The sequence below is a fragment of the Punctularia strigosozonata genome (assembly GCF_000264995.1).
Source record: "Punctularia strigosozonata HHB-11173 SS5 unplaced genomic scaffold PUNSTscaffold_10, whole genome shotgun sequence".
Taxonomy (NCBI): domain Eukaryota; kingdom Fungi; phylum Basidiomycota; class Agaricomycetes; order Corticiales; family Punctulariaceae; genus Punctularia; species Punctularia strigosozonata.
In genome coordinates, this window is record NW_006767442.1 from 398,677 (window position 1) to 414,859 (window position 16,183).

The window sequence follows — 16,183 nt, forward strand, 5'->3', positions numbered from 1 at the left end:
GACAGCGGAACGGCCTTCAGGTTGGAGACGGAGGATGCGGAAGAAGTGAAGACATATAGCCCAATATTCTCCGGAGGGCGATGCACGGGAGGCGGCGTGAGTTTCTTGGGGCCATACTGGCGGATCAATGCAGGGATCGTACTTCCCTCGAGAGCGAAGGCGCGGAGCGGGATATTATGAGCTAACAACAGAGATCAGAGGGAGCAGGGTCGAGAGGAGTTTGATCCATGGCGTACATCTTGCAATTTTCTGAACCCTTGCGTCCGTCTCCGGAACTACGACACATTGCGGCCCAATGTTTGTAAGCATCCCACTAATGAGCTCGTCCGGGGCATGATGGTCCAGAGGCGCCACTATGCCGCCGAGGAGCCACACAGAAAGTATCACCGCGAGGACATACGGATGGTTCTCGCTGAGTATGGCCACAGTAGGTGTCGGTCCATAGTCTCGTTCGAGTTCTTCCGCCAGAATGCAGCACACTGAGAGCATATCTTGATATGTAAGGCTATCGGGCCCACATTCCGCCATTGGTAGTAAGGCGCATTCCTCGGAGAGACATGTTTCGATCCAGGCATCCACGAGTGTCGCAGGCTTCTTCGACATCAAACCAGACCTGCGGAGGAGAGCGATCAACAGAGGGGAGGGATTCGGATAGCATCACAGCTGCACATACATAAGAGCGAGCGCGCTCATTCTCAGGACCGCGGCTAAGTTACATCTCGTCAGCCACAGACGAATGCGGGATCAAATTTGGAGACGAACTGATGAACGTTCTCGCCCCAGTCCATCGGTCTTGGCTCAGATTTACGAGTGGTCAGCAAACGTGACATGAAGTGATGCTAAGACCCCCTTAAGTAAACTGATTTTGTTCAGGGGCAGATTGATGAATGTCACGTCATGGTAGGTAGGTAGGTAGGTATATTTCCGGCGCGGTCCCAACAGCGGAACAACCGGTTGCCGCACCGCACGCCAGTACGTGCGGCTTGGCGCACACAGTGCATCCACGGTTCCCGTGAGCTGTATAACAGCCGGTCTGTGAAGGTTTTCCCCTCTCAGGCTCCTTCTGTACGCGACTGTCAGTGGTCACAACATTTTCTCGGGAGTCTTACGCGTTCAAAACAGCAATAAAAGGTTGATGAATGTTAAAGTGACTGCGATTAACCATGGATCAATAATCGACCGACATGAACGTTCTGCGGAATTGGATTACGTCAGCGGAATTCCTATTGCGATCGGGATTGAGCCAAGGCTGCCAACCTGTGATCCACTCTGACCGGAGGAGCCGCAAAGCGGTGCAAACCTCATACTTTCAGCAAGGTAAGCACCCTGAGTGGATCAGAGCCCCCTCCTTCCAAACCGCCTAATACAGCCTGTCTCACTGCTTGTAGATAATCCCCGAGCCGTCTACCAGGCTGACTCGTGAAGTCTTCATAGAGTTTATAACGCGAGTCCGCAACCGTGATCGCAAGCTGCAATGCGTGCTTGAGATTTCTGAAGCGTTGTTGGCAACTGAGCTACGAAGCGAGAGATCTGACGATTGATGTGCTCACGTTGGAATCTCGTGACGAGAATTGAACAATATCGCGTGGAGGCGGAGTATAAGATCAGGAACGTAGATTTGTCGGATACGGATGAGGTCGCGTCGCCGCCGGTCGCCTGTGTGACATCGCCATCAGATGAGGGGGAATATCGATGGACATGACGAACCTTGAGTATCAAGTACGTTTGATACCAGCCATTCCGTTGTTAGCAGCTTGAGGAACTGCTCTCTCGCTTGTTCAACGATCGCCTGTGAAAACTAGTCAATGTCGCCGCAGGAGAATATGCGATGCCCGTACTTTATAGTCACTCATCCACGTTGTCCTGAGATCGCGGCTCATTTGCCGGGGGTCGGAAGCTTCAAAGTCAGCCACTTTCTCCGATGCCTGCCATACAGAGAACAATTGTCGGTAGCAGTAATATTCGTCGGTGCATTCCTCCGGTTCCCTGATGGAGGCAAGCTCCGCGGGCAACGCTGTCAACAAAACGCGGGCAATCTGAATCTTGCCGGCCGCTGCGGAGCGTAGAAGAAGTGATCATGAGATGCAAAGCGCGAGCGATCGGAAGTTAACCTCAAAGGGTAGGAAGACGAACCTAAGAAGTACCGCAGTATTACGTTCGCTTGTTCCAGCGCGGTAGGATATGTGGAATCCAAAAACGTTGTCCACTCGATTGATCGCAGTAGCAATACCTCCTCTTGATTCGGATGTTCTGTCCTCTGAGAAACCTGCGGCAGCGCGCCTTTCGCGGGCGGCAGGGTCTTTAGTGCCCGGTCAATGGTCCGTTCCGCCGTAGCGATCGCTACTCGTTCGATATCGAGACCGTGTTCCCTAGCCCTTGTAAGCGCCAGCCGGCGCTCGTCGACGTCCACAGCAAGCTCCAGGGACGCAAGGAACTCGGCGTATCGCTCCACAGCGTTGTCTCCGAGAGCGCCGGCGTACATTGCGATGAGGTCGCGTTGACCAGCAGCCTATAGACTGACGTTCAGCAAGGAGCGTGGTATGATGTCAAGATACCGAACCTCAAGAACTCGGAGGTAAGACTCGAGGATCACTTGAGTCGCCATTGGGGGCGTCGGGATATCTATGAGTCGGAGGAAGAGCGCAAGGTGAGCAAAGAAACGGCTCAAAGACGGGAACCTGTTAGAAGTGTGAGCGAATGAGTCAAAAGATTCGTCGGCCCCAAGGAGCTTACTCCGGAGAAGATTGGTCGTGAGTGCCATCTTGGAGACCTTGCGCAAACCCTTCTAACAGGTCGTCCGTCCGGTCCAGGATGATATGCAGCTGTGATATATGCAATGCATGATCTGCTGGAGCCCTGCCCTCAGCGCCGTCAGAGGCGACCTTAAGACTGACGGGCAGGAGTGAGCTCGTACCCTTCCTGCACCGATACACTCCTCAAAGCATCCAACGTTTCTCGGACTTCTCGTTCCCACTCCTCTTGCTCCCGTTCTTCCTCATCCGCGTCAGGTTCCTGCAACCATACGGCAGAGTCTACCCATTCCAATCCTGCCTTGTTCGGATTCTCCCAGAAGCCTGCGCCCATCCAAACAACCGAGCGTCAGACGTGACGTGGGAGAAGGGGAAGGGCGCGAACGTACCTAAGCGCAGCATCTCTGCGCTCTGCTTCTCTTCGCACATGATGCTGACCTGCGCCCATAAATAATCTTCCCATGTTCGGCAGGCAATTTTAAGTATGTTGTATGTCTGGGGAGACGGGGCGAGCGCAGCATATAGTACGCGTTCTTGATCTGGAAGCGCAGTCTGGAGGGACAGTCAAACACCATCAAATGGCACAGGAGGGTGAACGCACGTTGAGGGCGGCCCGCGTACATGTAGACTTCCACAATCGCCGGCGTCTGTTCCCTTTCCAAGCGTCTGAAGCTTCACCGACGTCCATCGTATCATTCCTTCGTCCATTGTTGGCTGTGGAGTGTAATGGTCAATCCTCGTGTAAAAGGCATGATGCAACAACTCAGACATAGGGCATCCCAAGAGAACAGCAGAGAGCCTCGGATGGTTCCGGCTCTCCAGGGTTGATCCACGCGCCTACAAAGGTCGACGGCGTCCTCTAGTCTTCCTCCTCGCAAACAGGCGTACAAAGCCTGGGCAAGTGCTTTGTCGTAATTCTGCCCGCGCACCAGTGATTTAGGCATCTACGTTTACGGCAGGGTTCAATGTAGACGTACCGCATCCTCGCTCGCGACTTTCCTGTCTTTCTCCCTGTTCCCAGCGTCCGGGTCCATCTCCCTTACCAGCCCGTCCCCCGCCAGCCTCCGACCTGTCCTCAGATTCTGCATCACGCTCGCTTTAGTAAATTTCCAGTAACCGGTTGTGGCGCCCGGATCCGGAGGCGGTGGCGCGGTGTCTTGCAACCATTCTCTGACTTGAACGAGCTGAGAGAGGAGAGGCGAAGACGCCAGTATCGCCTGGGCAAGCGTGGAGGTTGGCGTGTACGGGTTAGTGCGAAGGAGTGCACGCGGGGAAGGCGCAGGAGTGTGTTCCGTTTTGCGCTCTCTACGGGACAGTGAGTGTGGTGAATGCACAATGAAAGAGCGAAGCTTACGCCATGAGCAACTGGAGCAATGCCCACGTATTGCTCTCTAGTCGCAGCATGGCAGGGTCGGTGTCTGCCATCCTATGCACGCTTGGGTTGAGTTCTAGGTCCTCTAGCCTAATGGTGGTTGAGTGTACAATCCAGTGACTATTCCAGTGAGACGAGGTTGCGTACTGTTCCTCGCATAACTTTTGCAGGCGCGGTGCAAAACCGGATTCAGGATCCAGTATTGCAGCAAGGTCATCTTTCATAGACTGGCATAATGCCAGCACTTGAGCACAGGACGCGTAAAACGCGTCGGTCATGATAAAGCAACGCTGTTCGCGTTCAGAGTGCAGGAGACGTGGATCCGGAGGTGAAGCTGTGAAGTCCCGCACGCCTTGTTCCACGCCACAACATCGACAACACCCACCGTTGATCGAACGCCAGTAATCTAGTACTGACGTACTGGCTGGGCACTCTTTCTTTCTCTACCTTGCTTTAAAGGATTCAAGAGCCATGCATGAACGTATCGACATCGGCACAAGTGCATCGGTAGCCTGAAAGACGAACTCCAACCCATGTTTGATGTCCGAAAGTGATGCTACCGTGTGTTCGCACAGTATGATCCGCAACGTGATGGTGGCGAACATGTCCGCCTGTCTTCGAGTTCGAGGTGTTCGAGTTCTCTGGGTGAAGGACAAACTCTCACCTGCGGAGCTTCAACATCCTGGCAACCCGAAGATCCACTAGCATTGTATTGAGCAGCCAACGTGCCTATACAATATTACGATAAACGGTAAATCCATTTGTCTTCAGTGCCTTGCAGCAACGGCAGGAATGCACTTTTATCCGCAGTGATGCGCGCAGGGAAGTTTATACAGCTTTTGGCAGTTGCAAGCTGTCAGGACATAAAGGTTCGGCATGCTTGCCCCGCACTTTTCCTCCTCGTTCCATCCAGTCAAACCAGGCATTGCGTAGGTCTTCTCCGTGAGCGAACATTTTTGAGATCGGCCTTTGCCTAATCATCCTTGTGTCCTAGGCGGAACATTCGCGGAGCCTCGTCCCTTTAATGTCCTCTTCTCTGAAGTATAAACTCGAAGATCAGAGTCACGACCATGACCATGGTCACGGCACACAGTCGGGGGGTGGAAAAGATGACACGACGCACTCTACCGTTGGCCAGACTAGCGCGGAAGGGACAGCTGGCGTAGGGGGGGCGGGAGCTCAAGGTGTTGACGATGGCGTCGCCGACGCTGGGGCATGGGGTGGAGATGCTGGTGGTGGAGATGCTGGTGGCGAATGAGTGTCGGTCGGCAGGTGTGAAGCTCGACTGCGACTCGGATCCATGGTACCTCCGTACACTTGTATGAGATTGTGTTGCTCTGTACGATGTTTTGTGAGTTATATTACGCTAGCGGTCGACTGGACAGCGCTTCAGCATCCATGAATATACCCTTTGCTGATACCGCGAATGCGCGCCTAACGTAGGCGCCTAAGCTAGCACAGCGCAAACTCTGATAAAGACGGAGTCATAGCGATGACCTAGTAGTGACTCCGCCAAGCCGGCGGCGATGTGCATGACGCCACCGATCGCGGCGTGCGCAGCGGCGAGATGGCCGCCGACAGACTAGATAGCCAAGGCTGCCCCATCCTCCCTGTCTCGCGTCTTTTGGCAGCGCGCATATATCCTTCAATTGTCGTCGTCGGCCTCGGCGTGGTTCACCCCGGCATAGAGCGCATCGCCTTTCGCTGCGACGACGAAGACATTGATCTCCCACGCCGGGTAGATCGCTTAAGGGCTGTTGCTATCGAGAACCGAGACCGGTGCACGGTGCACGACAACACGACAGTAGTGTTATCTTCCGCCTTGGTGCAAAACTATCACCATCATGTCTTTCTTCAAGAAAGTAGCAAGCGCGGTAGACAAGGTGGTCGACAAGACCGAGGATGGGCTGCATCACGCCAGGGAAACCGCTATCGGCGAGTAGTGTGATCATCTGCAGTTCCGGCGTTTCTGACAATATATCGCAGGCTACATAAACCCGAACAGTGAGATTGCTTAAGCTGTATGATTGAGAGACGCTGACCCTGCGCAGGACGTCATGACGATCCTGAGGAGAAAATGCAGGACGAAGTCCGTGCAGAGATCAACAAGAGCCATCGCTTTGAGAGCTTCGGTGAGTCTTTAGGCATCCTAACGCACGTGTCCCCGTCCTGAGTATTCACAATCTTCTGATTCAACAGCTAACCAGAGATCCGACAACATCATCAAATGGCACATTGACGGCCACGACTACATGTACGCGCTCTCGGAGATGCTGGACAGCGCCAAGGAAGCGATCTTCATCCTAGCGAGTACTCAGCTTTTTGTATTGCATCTCGATGACTGAGGATTATCAGGACTGGTGGCTTACCCCCGAGCTTTACCTTCGTCGTCCTCCTGCTGCTCATCCTGAATGGCGACTCGACCGAGTGCTGCAACGCAAGGCGGAAGAAGGCGTCAAGGTCTACGTAATTGTGTATAAAGAGGTCACTCAGACCATGTCCATGAGTTCGGCCCATACAAAGGTATGCCTCAGGTTGCCTGCTGCTTGTCATTCGAATTGCAACTGATCTGTCTCGAAGCACGCTCTCGAGGCTCTTCACCCCAACATTGCCTGTATGCGTCACCCCGACCACATTGGATCTAAGGACGACGTCGAATATTGGTCGCATCACGAGAAGCTCGTCGTAATCGATAACCACCGAGCCTGCGTTGGCGGTCTCGACCTCTGCTTCGGGCGTTGGGACACGCATAACCACCCTCTTGCCGATGCCCACCCGCTCGACTTCAGCAAGACCCTGTTCCCCGGACAAGATTACAACAACGCGCGAATCGTTGACTTCCAAGATGTCTCCAACTACCTCAATAACACCATCAGCGTGCTGGAGAGCGCTAGGATGCCATGGCATGATGTGCGTTATGTTCGTAGTCATTGTTGAATGTGGAGATGACGAAAATATATAGGTTCATATGACTCTGTTTGGTGATGTGGTCCTTGATCTGGTGCAACACTTTACCGAGCGATGGAACGAAGTCAAAAAGCGCAAGGTAAATTCTTTGAGTTTTGAGACCGTCTGATCACATTTGATCACATTCCAACTTCTGTACAGTACAGACACGATGAGTGAGCTTGCTATGCTACATCATTGACTGCTTCTGAGATTGTCTTAGGCGTTACGACTGGCTAGCCCTACCGCACAAGATTGAAGTCGCCCCCAACGAGGCTGTTGTTCGTCATCCGCACCGCGAGAAATGGCATCAGATGGGCAGGCAGTGGAAACAGCATTTCCACCTGTTCGAAGGGGAGGAAGTCGATGACGACTGCCCTCCGCCCAAGGGAACGTGCCGCGTACAAGCAGTGCGGAGCGTCAGTGACTGGAGTCATGGCGTGCTGACAGAACACAGTGTCCAGAATGCTTGTAAGTCAGCCCAGGCTCGAAGAAAGTTCGCTCTCTGATGAACGCGCAGACTGCCAACTTATTCGAGAGGCGAACCATTACATATACATTGGTAGGTTTCCTGCATCTTTCGCCATAGCTCATTCTGACATCAATTCACAGAGAATCAGTTCTTGTAAGTCTTTATGTCTTCTGCGCTCCGTCTTGGATCATGTTCTTGAACACCTATATTCATAGTATCTCCTCCACTCAAGACACCGGACCTATTAAGAACCAGATCGCCAAGGCGCTTACGGAGCGCATCATCCGCGCCGCGCAGGACGGTATCAAGTTTAAAGTTGTCGTCGTCATCCCCGAGGTGCCCGGATTTGCAGGCGATGTCAAGAACGAGAGTTCAGTCCAGATCATTATGGCAGGACAATACCGTACTATCAATCGGGGCGGCAACAGTATCTATGAGGAGATCCGTAAGGCGGGATTCGAGCCGTAAGTTTTACATGATCTATCTGCGTCGGGAACACGGACTAACCGTCGTTTTGTGGTTTGTAGTATGGATTACATCCGTTTCTATCATCTCCGGGCCTTTGACCGTATCCACGGACCGTACGAATCCCTGATCAAGAAGATGACCGACAACAGTGGTGTCAGCTTCCATGAAGCTATGGTTGCGCTGTCGCGGCAGTGGATCGGCGAGCAGATGGACGAGGGCCAAAAAGCCCCTACCGAAGTAACCGTCGTCCTCCCGCAGCCGACTTTGCAGGGGGTTGTCGTCACCGGCAAGCAGACGGAGGTGAAGAAGGAGACCGTGCGGATCCCACAGAGCGCCGAGGAAGCCAAGCAGATCATCGAGCGATTCGAACATGGCGCGGCGGACTTGCAGGAGGAACGAGAGGTGGCGGATAACGTGGTGCAGCACATGCTTGAGGACAGTACGAATCTCGACCAAGAGAAGTGGCTGGGCACGGAGGAAGAGGAGCTGCAAGCTTATGTCTCCGAGCTGCTCTACATTCACTCTAAGGTCATGATCGTGGACGATCGTCGAGTCATTGTAAGGCTACTGCCATGGCATCGCTGCGCTTCAGTAACTAAACGTTTGTTGCAGATGGGTTCTGCGAACATCAACGATCGCTCGCAAAAGGGAGATGGCGATTCAGAGATCGCGCTCGTCGTTGAGGACGATGACATGTTCGAGACCACCATGGACGGCAGACCGTACATGGCCGCCCGGTTCGCTGCCTCTCTTCGGCGGAAGCTATACAAAGGCATGTGTCTCAATGCCCAATTTTATGACCTTGGCTAATGGTAGCTACCCAGAGCATCTCGGTCTGATCAAGCCGCAATGGTGCGATCGCAACGAAGAGGTGACCAGCTTCATGCAACCTGCCCCCATTCCCAACGAGAATGAAATTGGCACGCCCGAGGACAACGCTGTCGCGGATCCGCTCTCCGAAGAAACTGATCGCCTATGGAACGAGACCGCGAAGACGAACCGCGAGATCTTCACGGAGATCTTCCGGCCCGTGCCCACGAACTTGATTAGGGACTGGAATGCGTATGCGGTAGGGTTGAATGCTACTCTGGTGTCTCGATCTCTGACTTGTCATCACAGAACTACGTTCCCAAAGTGAAGACCGGTCACGTCGCCCCTGGTATCCCACTGCAGCGCGTTAAGGAGCGCCTGTCCCAGGTCCGCGGAGCACTGGTCGAGATGCCTTTGGTATGCTGCGCGAATGCTCAGTGAGGCAGCACCCTGAGTTTCTGACCATCCTTTTATAGGACTTCTTGATTGACCAGAAGGACTTCACCGAGAACGCCACATGGTCAACATTCAACCCGACGCTGCCCGTGTACATTTGAAACAACTTCAAAGGGACATAATGTTATTGTACACGTATGCGGTGTTTTTTGTTACATTGGAAATGATAATTGTCGTCGAGGTATTTTTATGATGTACTTGTAATCCACGAATGTGACAAACGCGAGTCTAAAAGGAGGAAGAAACGAGCGTGAGGATGCGGGATATATGCTCCATGGAAATTAATCTATCTGCAGCTATGATGACGTCTATATGAAACCAATGTTCAAGAAATGTATGGATAGGAGAGTAGCTGGAGTCCATAAACCCTTTGGTGGGCAGGCCATTGCATAATAAGCCCATGGCGCAAGCTTTCACAAGCTGAAGATACCGGATTGACGTTTGCGGCTTGGCACTGGGTAAACAACGACGAGGGAGACACCCAAGCCGACTGCAAGGCCGATAGAGACGGAGATAAGCTGGAGGCCGGTCTGGAAACCCGAAAGGTATGAATTGCTGTTGCCCGAATTGGACTCGTTGGCAAACGTGAGCAGGCCGCCATTTCCCAGACCAGAGGGAAGTTGGAACAGAATGCCCGTGATCTTTACAAACGAAGATTAACTTCGTACTAACGTAGTGATCATGTGTGCTTACCATGATGGTGAACGCGTTCCAACGGAACAGTCGCCCAATCAGGTTGGCGATGAATCCAACAGCGAATGCACTGCAACAGCGTCTCAGCAAACAAATACGCGCAAGCCGCTGATTGGAACTCACCCGACAGCAGAGCTGACATCGGTCTGGTTCGGGAACTGCTTGCCCACGAAATGATTGGTCGCCCATCCAGCGCAGGAAATGAGTATCAGGAAAAGCTAGCGTCAGGCGGTGAGTAACGATTCGACGACCGTCAAGAGATGAAGGAGCTTACAAGTTCCTTCCTGTTGTATGGTGCCTGTTGCCGCATACTCAGGAATAAAGAGTACATGGGTACCGTAAGGAAAGCTGCACAACTTGGCCTAAGCGACCATCACCACACACAATACTGAGCAAATAGTGCTTACCCCACCACGTGGATGCCGTGCGTTGATACCAAGGCCCGTTCGCGTCGTGGGACTGAGCGCATGCATAATCTTCCGGGCCATAAACAGTCTGGCCCGTAATTTTCTCATAAATTTGAGCGCCGATCGCGAGACCAAAACCGAGGAACAGGGAGTAAATGAGCGCGTAGCACATTCGTACCGAGCCCGAGATAATGTTCCGCGAGGTCAACTCGAGGGCACCGGACAGAACGATGTAGCCCTGGTCAACAGGGTGAGCTGAGGCAAGACACAAATGCTGAAGCAGAACTCACAGGAAGGATGAGCACAACAGAGCTAGAGGCAACGGCGGAGTAGCAGAATACCCGTGAATTAGCCAACGCCGCCGACACGAAACTGAGCAAGGTTGCGATAGTAATCCTTTCGACAAACGATGAGCATTGAACTCGAGTCGAGGAGTTTTCGGACTTACTCAAAGACGTTGGAGTACAGTTCGTTCCTCGCCGAAAACAGCTGCACCGCGACCAAAAACGCACCCAATGGGAACGACACCAACGCGTCGATGAACGATCCCGAAAAGCTGACAGTGCAGATCGCAGACGAGCAAAACCCGCCGACCAAAACCAGCTGCCAGAAGTTGTAGTACGGCTTGCGGGTCATGATCTCGTCCAGCGCTGCGCTCGCCTCTCTGACCGACATTTCGTCGTGGATGACGTTGAAGTGGAGCTCATAAGCGTCTTGCAGCTTGCCAACGTCGAGCGCACTGCCCTGGCGAATCAGATTGACATTGGAAGTGCTCGTCGCAGTGTCGTCGAAGGAGATGAGTATCACGTCCGGCAGGTACATGCACGAGAGCGGGATCTCGAGCACGCGTCCGGTGGCTTGCACCTGAGCCTGCAGGCGGTTGGACGGCCCGCCGAACATCATCATCGCGCGCGCAAACTTGAGGATGAACTCTTGGCGCTGGATGATTTGCTCGACGTGGCGGGTGATCTGGACACAAGCTAGTCAGCAATCGGACCATAGCTCCGGACGACATTGATCGCTCACGAAAATCTCGGCCTTCTTTCGTTTACGCTTCCGCTCACGCCGCTCCTTATCTTCCCGCCTCTCTTCCTTCGTCTTCTCCTTCGACATAAAGTAGCTGTCGCTCTCCGCAACAGAGTACGGTGTCCCTGGCCCGCTTGGGGATGGCATCCCCGACCAAGCAGTGAAAGTCTTTGGCTTGGGTAGGTCCTTAAGGATGCCGGTCCACGGTGTCCGCCGCCCACCGCCTGGAGTAGGGGGCAGAGACTGTGACTCGGTCATTTTTTTGAATGGTGGCAAGGGTAGCTCGAGCTCCGACACCCCGGAGCTCGCCGTGAGCACTGCGTCGCGGACGGTGTCCGTCGTGGACGAGGGCGAGATGGACCGCGGACCGGGCGGTGGGATCAGACCCGGGGAGGTGTCGCCCATGAGCCCGTCCGAGCCGCCGAGTACAGGATGGCTCTGTGACCGCGAGAGCGTGTTGGTTCGGGTCATCATCGACGACGAGCTCTGCTGCCGCTGCTTCATCGGATCGCTGGCGTCGATGGAGTAGCGGGAAAGGTGGAAGCCGGAGCGTTTAATGTTCGGGGCGAGAGTACTGGGTACCGGCGCCGCGACACCGGAGATGTTGCCCGTGCTGGCGACGAGCGCGCCGAACACACCGGCAGCGTTGCGCTCTGGGGCTGGTCGTTCGCCTTTGAAAGCGTTGCGCATGACCGATGCGGAGGCGGAAAACGTGTGGGAAAGGCTATCGGGGAAGATCATGCTAGAAGGGCGGGAATTGGTGCGAGAGGGTGATCTGGAGTGGTCGCGAGAACTAGGGCGAGAACCTGAGACAGAGGGAGTCGAGGGCCCAGAGTCAGGGTGTTCGTAGAGTGTAAGGAGGGCGGACAACATTCCCATGCCGCCCATGCGGCGGCGAGGAGACGCAGCGTCAATTTGAGCGTCGCGTTCGACGTCAGGCTCCGGGGCGCTATCCGAGCGGCGATGCCGTCGTCGTATCCTTTGCTTCTCGGCCTCGCCGCTGGTAGTGGCTTCCGAGTCGTCGTGGGCGTGGTGTCCAAAGGCAAAGTGGGAGAAAAAGCCGCGCTTGTGGGCGCGAACGTACTTGTGCGCGGTAGTTTTGCTGTAGGCGTCGAGGTCCGTCCCGGGAAGGCCGGCACGCTCGTTGGGGTCGATGTAGTTTTCGCCGGGGACCTGCTCGGAGAGATCGGGATGCGGCGCTTCTGGATCCGGGGTAGACACTATGCTAGCCACCACTGAAAGAGGATGAGTCTCGGTGGCGTGTGTTGGTGGTGTCTCTCGATGGCGTTCGAGAGCTTCAGTCAAAGTTCGTAAAGCGTGAGGCTGAGGAGGGAGGGGCGGATCAGGTCAAGAGGGTTATTGAACGAGAGGGTGAAACAACTTACGTCGAGGCCGTGCTCGTCCAGCGCGTGGGTGGAACTAGCATGGCTTGCAGCGTCACCCCGAAGTTCGTGCGCCCACTGGACTTTGCGAGGTGTCTTCGTTCCGCCGTTGCTTCTGGCCGTGCCTCCGGGAGGTCTGTCGCCAGCCGAGCGATCTCCCGAGCCATTAGCCGAGGAATGAGTGCCCGTCGGCTGCGGGATGTCTGCGAGGTTTGACTCAGACATGGACGAAGATGAAAGACAAGGAGCAGAGGGAGGACGAGGACGTCTTGATCTGCGCGCGGGGCTCTTTGGGACGGTCGGCCACTGTTGTTGGAACTTGGCTATCCGCAGCACAGGCGCGCCTCGGTCACAAAGACATCTCGTCGGAACTGGGGATCATGTTTTTCAGGTGTTGCCGACCGCAAGCCGGATCCCTCGGCGGACGTATCCGGTGGAGATAAGTCACGTGCACGGTCGTTCTTAGTCGGCATCCAATCAGCGTGCCCCACCCCTGTTCCTTCGCTCGGCGCTCTCGATTCTCTCTCTGTGCCGTCTGCGTCCTTTCCATTGCCCAGACACAAAAACAGCAACAGAGGCGGCAAGATGCAGCCGTTCATGTATTCTGGCTTAGCAACGCTATCGCGATGGTCACCGATCGTCCGGGGGGCCGCGGCGACGCACGGTCCGGGCCTGGGATGGCCACGGCACAGCCACTCGTTCCTCTGCGCGCAGCGCACTCGTCGATCTCCGAGCCCGACGTCATTGCATTCCTAATTGCCGACACTTCCTAAACGATCGCTTAGATGTCTGCTTCCGGCGACATCCCGACGACAAGCGCGCCCCATTCCCGCCACAGAAAAGGTGAAGTGCTGAAGGAGGGTCGAAGGTGCAGAGGATCAGGGTGACACAAAGGTCCGATTCCTTGATGACCCTGCCGAACCTGACCTCATATTATTAGGAACCAGGCGGGTCCGTTGTTCTCACCGTCGACATAATCTCATGCGTTTTGATCGTGGTTCGGATTGCATATTACTGGCACGTAATTCGGAGCACGTATACCATGAGCTGCGATAAGTCCTTTGGCGAGCACTGTCGAGCCTTGCCCGCCGATTCATGCCAGACAGTTCGTCAACCCAGCAACTCGAAAGAGTCGTTAAAGGCGCAACAACGGCGTCTCCAAGGCCGGCGTTCCCGTGGAATCAACTCGGACGCGCGTCGGGAATCCCGCAGCTCCACAGATCTCCAAAACTTCACGAGAACACCGAACACGCAATGAATTCGGCGTCTAACGCGCCGCGTCTTCTTCTCTCGTCTTATCGGGCAGCTTTCCAGAGACATAGCTATGTATATCTTTCCGAGGTGCATCTAATTTGGTATATGCGCCACAACAGAACTGCAGGATTGATATGAGATCGAAACAAATCCGTTTCTGGAACCCGGGAAGCGTGCACATCAATATCATGCTTCCACCGGAGTTGCGCAACCTGTAGAGGAGTTTCCACCTGCACTTGGGGCGCTCAAGACAGGCGCGTGAACGTTATTACAACACAGAGACAGGGGGGACGCGCAGATATCGTATACTGTGGGCTTTGCGACAGACCGGCGAGCTAACCAGACGTTCTGCAGACCAATACGACACACAAGCAATGCTCGAAGATCGCCCGCTTCCTACATCGCGGCTATTTCCGAACTTCATCCCTGGATATCGACCGCGTGCGTCGTGTTTACGTCTTGGGTCGAGGTCGCCGTCAGCACGCGAGCCAGCTCCCACAACCCTCCGGTATTCTCCTCCCGTACTCAATCAATTGACTTAGACGCTCAGCGATGCCGCCAGTGGGCCGCCGTCATAATGCGTTCACCAAACCGCTCTACCAGCACCTACGGGCGGAACTCATCGTCTTGGCGCAGGCGTTGGACGTGTCATCGGATGGATCGGTCGTCGAGCTGAAGGAGCGTCTACAAAAGCTTCTGTTCGATAGGAGGGCCGAACTGATGACCCACCCGGACTATGAGCTCCTGTATACCAAGAGGCAGATTGAAGATTACCAGATACTTGACGGGCGTAGAACAGCAGATCGTGCAGCTCCGCGCCCTGGAGACGAGCTCGAGAATGGGCGACGCCAGCGCCAGAATTCTATATCTGGTGCAGTCCGCCCACCGCGGGCGAGTTCAAGTCGTGGCCCAGCGGTCCCCATACAGATCCCGTCGAACAATACGATATCGCCCCGACGCAACGATCGACAATCGCACGGGAGAGAAGATAGGGGTCAAAGGCAAGACCGCAGGCAACGTGGGCAGTCGATACCGCCTGTTCATGGTGTGTGCTGTCCTTCGCATATCTTGATGCGGTGTCAGGTCCCTTACATACCCTGAGCAGCTCGTGCAGTTGAAGAACCACGCCTGGAGCGTCCGCAAACATCTGGCGCTCGCGCTCAAGCTCCGGTGGCAGGGCCAAGCACGGAAGGACACACCGCACCTGCGCCAGTCGCGAATGCACGCCCTCCTCCGGTCTCGCCACCCGCGGCAAACAATCCAAACTCGTATTTCATCCCGCCAGACGTTCGCCAGCAGTTGCAGCGACGAGTCCATATCCAACTGCATCGGCTGACCGACGCTGCGTGTGCGCATCGCGAGCCAGCCTCGTCCCTCGCGTTGCTGCTAAAGAACAACTTGAAGGCAAGCACAGCGGCAGCTGAAATTTCGGGTTCCAAGAGCGAACTTCAGCTATCGTTCGTCGAGTGGTTCCAAGCCTGGCAGCGCCTGCTGCAGCTGGTGCGCCAGCACCTGCCGCAGCAGCTGGATGCGTGGCAAGCGCACTTCGCCCACATCAGGGACGCCCCAGGCGTCACCGGACACGACTGGCCTGTGTGGCGAGCGTATGACGCCGACGTCCGGAGGCGGGCTATGACCGAAGGAGCTAGTCCCCGCGCGGCGTTTGACAAAGGGGTATGGGACGCGTGCTTCGCTGGTTATGTCGCTGGGGTGGAAGAAGCGATGAGACTGCAGCAATCGGCGTTGCAAACCCCTGAGAGGGCGTCTACGCAGGAGGGGCAGGGTGTTCGGAGCCGTTCACAGGGATCCGGTCCATCTCGGCCGAAGAAGGGCAAGTGCAAGGGCAAGGGTAAGGGCAAGGGCAAGGGGATGCGTGATACGCAAAAGACAGTTCATCCCGTGCACGCTGGTGAATCAGGTAAAGATCCCGTTGCCCAAGCACTCAAGAAGGCCGAAAAGAAACTCAAGGCGGAAGCGAAGGCGAGAGGAAAAGCGATTGAGGACGCAAAGCAGCAGCAGGCCCCGCCGATTGGCAGTACCTCTACCCCGCCCGCAGGAGCAAAATCCACCAGTCGTCATGGTGGATCCAAGAAACAGAAAGGGAAACACCCGCAGCCTGCAAGCTCGGGTTGAACTACTGGCTTCGT

The 16,183-nt window shown here is 55.1% G+C and overlaps 4 protein-coding genes across 4 annotated transcripts; 3 read left to right on the top strand and 1 right to left on the bottom strand.

The window, feature by feature from the left end:
* Positions 1-1,171: 1,171 nt before the first annotated feature.
* PUNSTDRAFT_121685 (nuclear pore protein 84/107) lies at positions 1,172-4,414 on the bottom strand. The gene is made up of 15 exons (XM_007385911.1): positions 4,270-4,414; positions 4,105-4,212; positions 3,728-4,055; positions 3,520-3,667; positions 3,352-3,464; positions 3,140-3,302; positions 2,915-3,074; positions 2,734-2,856; positions 2,561-2,678; positions 2,134-2,509; positions 1,839-2,053; positions 1,708-1,789; positions 1,551-1,656; positions 1,258-1,491; positions 1,172-1,193 (listed from the first exon to the last, which is right to left on the bottom strand). The coding sequence occupies exons 1-14, from the start codon at positions 4,398-4,400 to the stop codon at positions 1,302-1,304; spliced, it is 2,361 nt and encodes a 786-aa protein (XP_007385973.1). The 5' UTR covers positions 4,401-4,414; the 3' UTR covers positions 1,172-1,193; positions 1,258-1,301.
* A 260-nt stretch (positions 4,415-4,674) lies between these two features.
* On the top strand, positions 4,675-5,488 carry PUNSTDRAFT_53942 (uncharacterized protein). Its single transcript, XM_007385912.1, has one exon. It carries the CDS (start codon positions 5,147-5,149, stop codon positions 5,378-5,380), a length of 234 nt encoding a protein of 77 aa, XP_007385974.1. The 5' UTR covers positions 4,675-5,146; the 3' UTR covers positions 5,381-5,488.
* A 250-nt stretch (positions 5,489-5,738) lies between these two features.
* PUNSTDRAFT_90094 (phospholipase D/nuclease) lies at positions 5,739-13,077 on the top strand. The gene is made up of 25 exons (XM_007385913.1): positions 5,739-6,057; positions 6,109-6,126; positions 6,174-6,254; positions 6,322-6,446; positions 6,478-6,645; positions 6,703-7,032; positions 7,085-7,168; positions 7,231-7,244; positions 7,292-7,539; positions 7,589-7,630; positions 7,681-7,693; positions 7,756-8,004; positions 8,068-8,566; positions 8,621-8,780; positions 8,833-9,077; positions 9,128-9,235; positions 9,295-9,915; positions 9,968-10,037; positions 10,091-10,185; positions 10,242-10,315; positions 10,375-10,612; positions 10,665-10,770; positions 10,823-11,343; positions 11,401-12,723; positions 12,786-13,077. The coding sequence occupies exons 1-17, from the start codon at positions 5,967-5,969 to the stop codon at positions 9,373-9,375; spliced, it is 2,556 nt and encodes an 851-aa protein (XP_007385975.1). The 5' UTR covers positions 5,739-5,966; the 3' UTR covers positions 9,376-9,915; positions 9,968-10,037; positions 10,091-10,185; positions 10,242-10,315; positions 10,375-10,612; positions 10,665-10,770; positions 10,823-11,343; positions 11,401-12,723; positions 12,786-13,077.
* A 1,511-nt stretch (positions 13,078-14,588) lies between these two features.
* PUNSTDRAFT_136353 (uncharacterized protein) lies at positions 14,589-16,169 on the top strand (the record flags this gene model as incomplete). Its single annotated transcript, XM_007385914.1, has 2 exons — positions 14,589-15,081; positions 15,142-16,169. 2 exons carry the CDS (start codon positions 14,589-14,591, stop codon positions 16,167-16,169), a joined length of 1,521 nt encoding a protein of 506 aa, XP_007385976.1.
* Positions 16,170-16,183: the final 14 nt, after the last annotated feature.

Coding starts and splice junctions, on each gene's coding strand:
- PUNSTDRAFT_121685 (XM_007385911.1), bottom strand. CDS start 4,400: ATGACCGACGCGTTTTACGCGTCCTGTGCTCAAGTGCTGGCATTATGC. Junction 3,075..3,139: donor CGCAGAGATGCTGCGCTTAG/GTACGTTCGCGC, acceptor GGATGGGCGCAG/GCTTCTGGGAGAATCCGAAC. Junction 1,492..1,550: donor TCTCGTCACGAGATTCCAAC/GTGAGCACATCA, acceptor ACAACGCTTCAG/AAATCTCAAGCACGCATTGC.
- PUNSTDRAFT_53942 (XM_007385912.1), top strand. CDS start 5,147: ATGTCCTCTTCTCTGAAGTATAAACTCGAAGATCAGAGTCACGACCAT.
- PUNSTDRAFT_90094 (XM_007385913.1), top strand. CDS start 5,967: ATGTCTTTCTTCAAGAAAGTAGCAAGCGCGGTAGACAAGGTGGTCGAC. Junction 6,447..6,477: donor TAGCGAGTACTCAGCTTTTT/GTATTGCATCTC, acceptor GAGGATTATCAG/GACTGGTGGCTTACCCCCGA. Junction 8,781..8,832: donor TCGGCGGAAGCTATACAAAG/GCATGTGTCTCA, acceptor GTAGCTACCCAG/AGCATCTCGGTCTGATCAAG.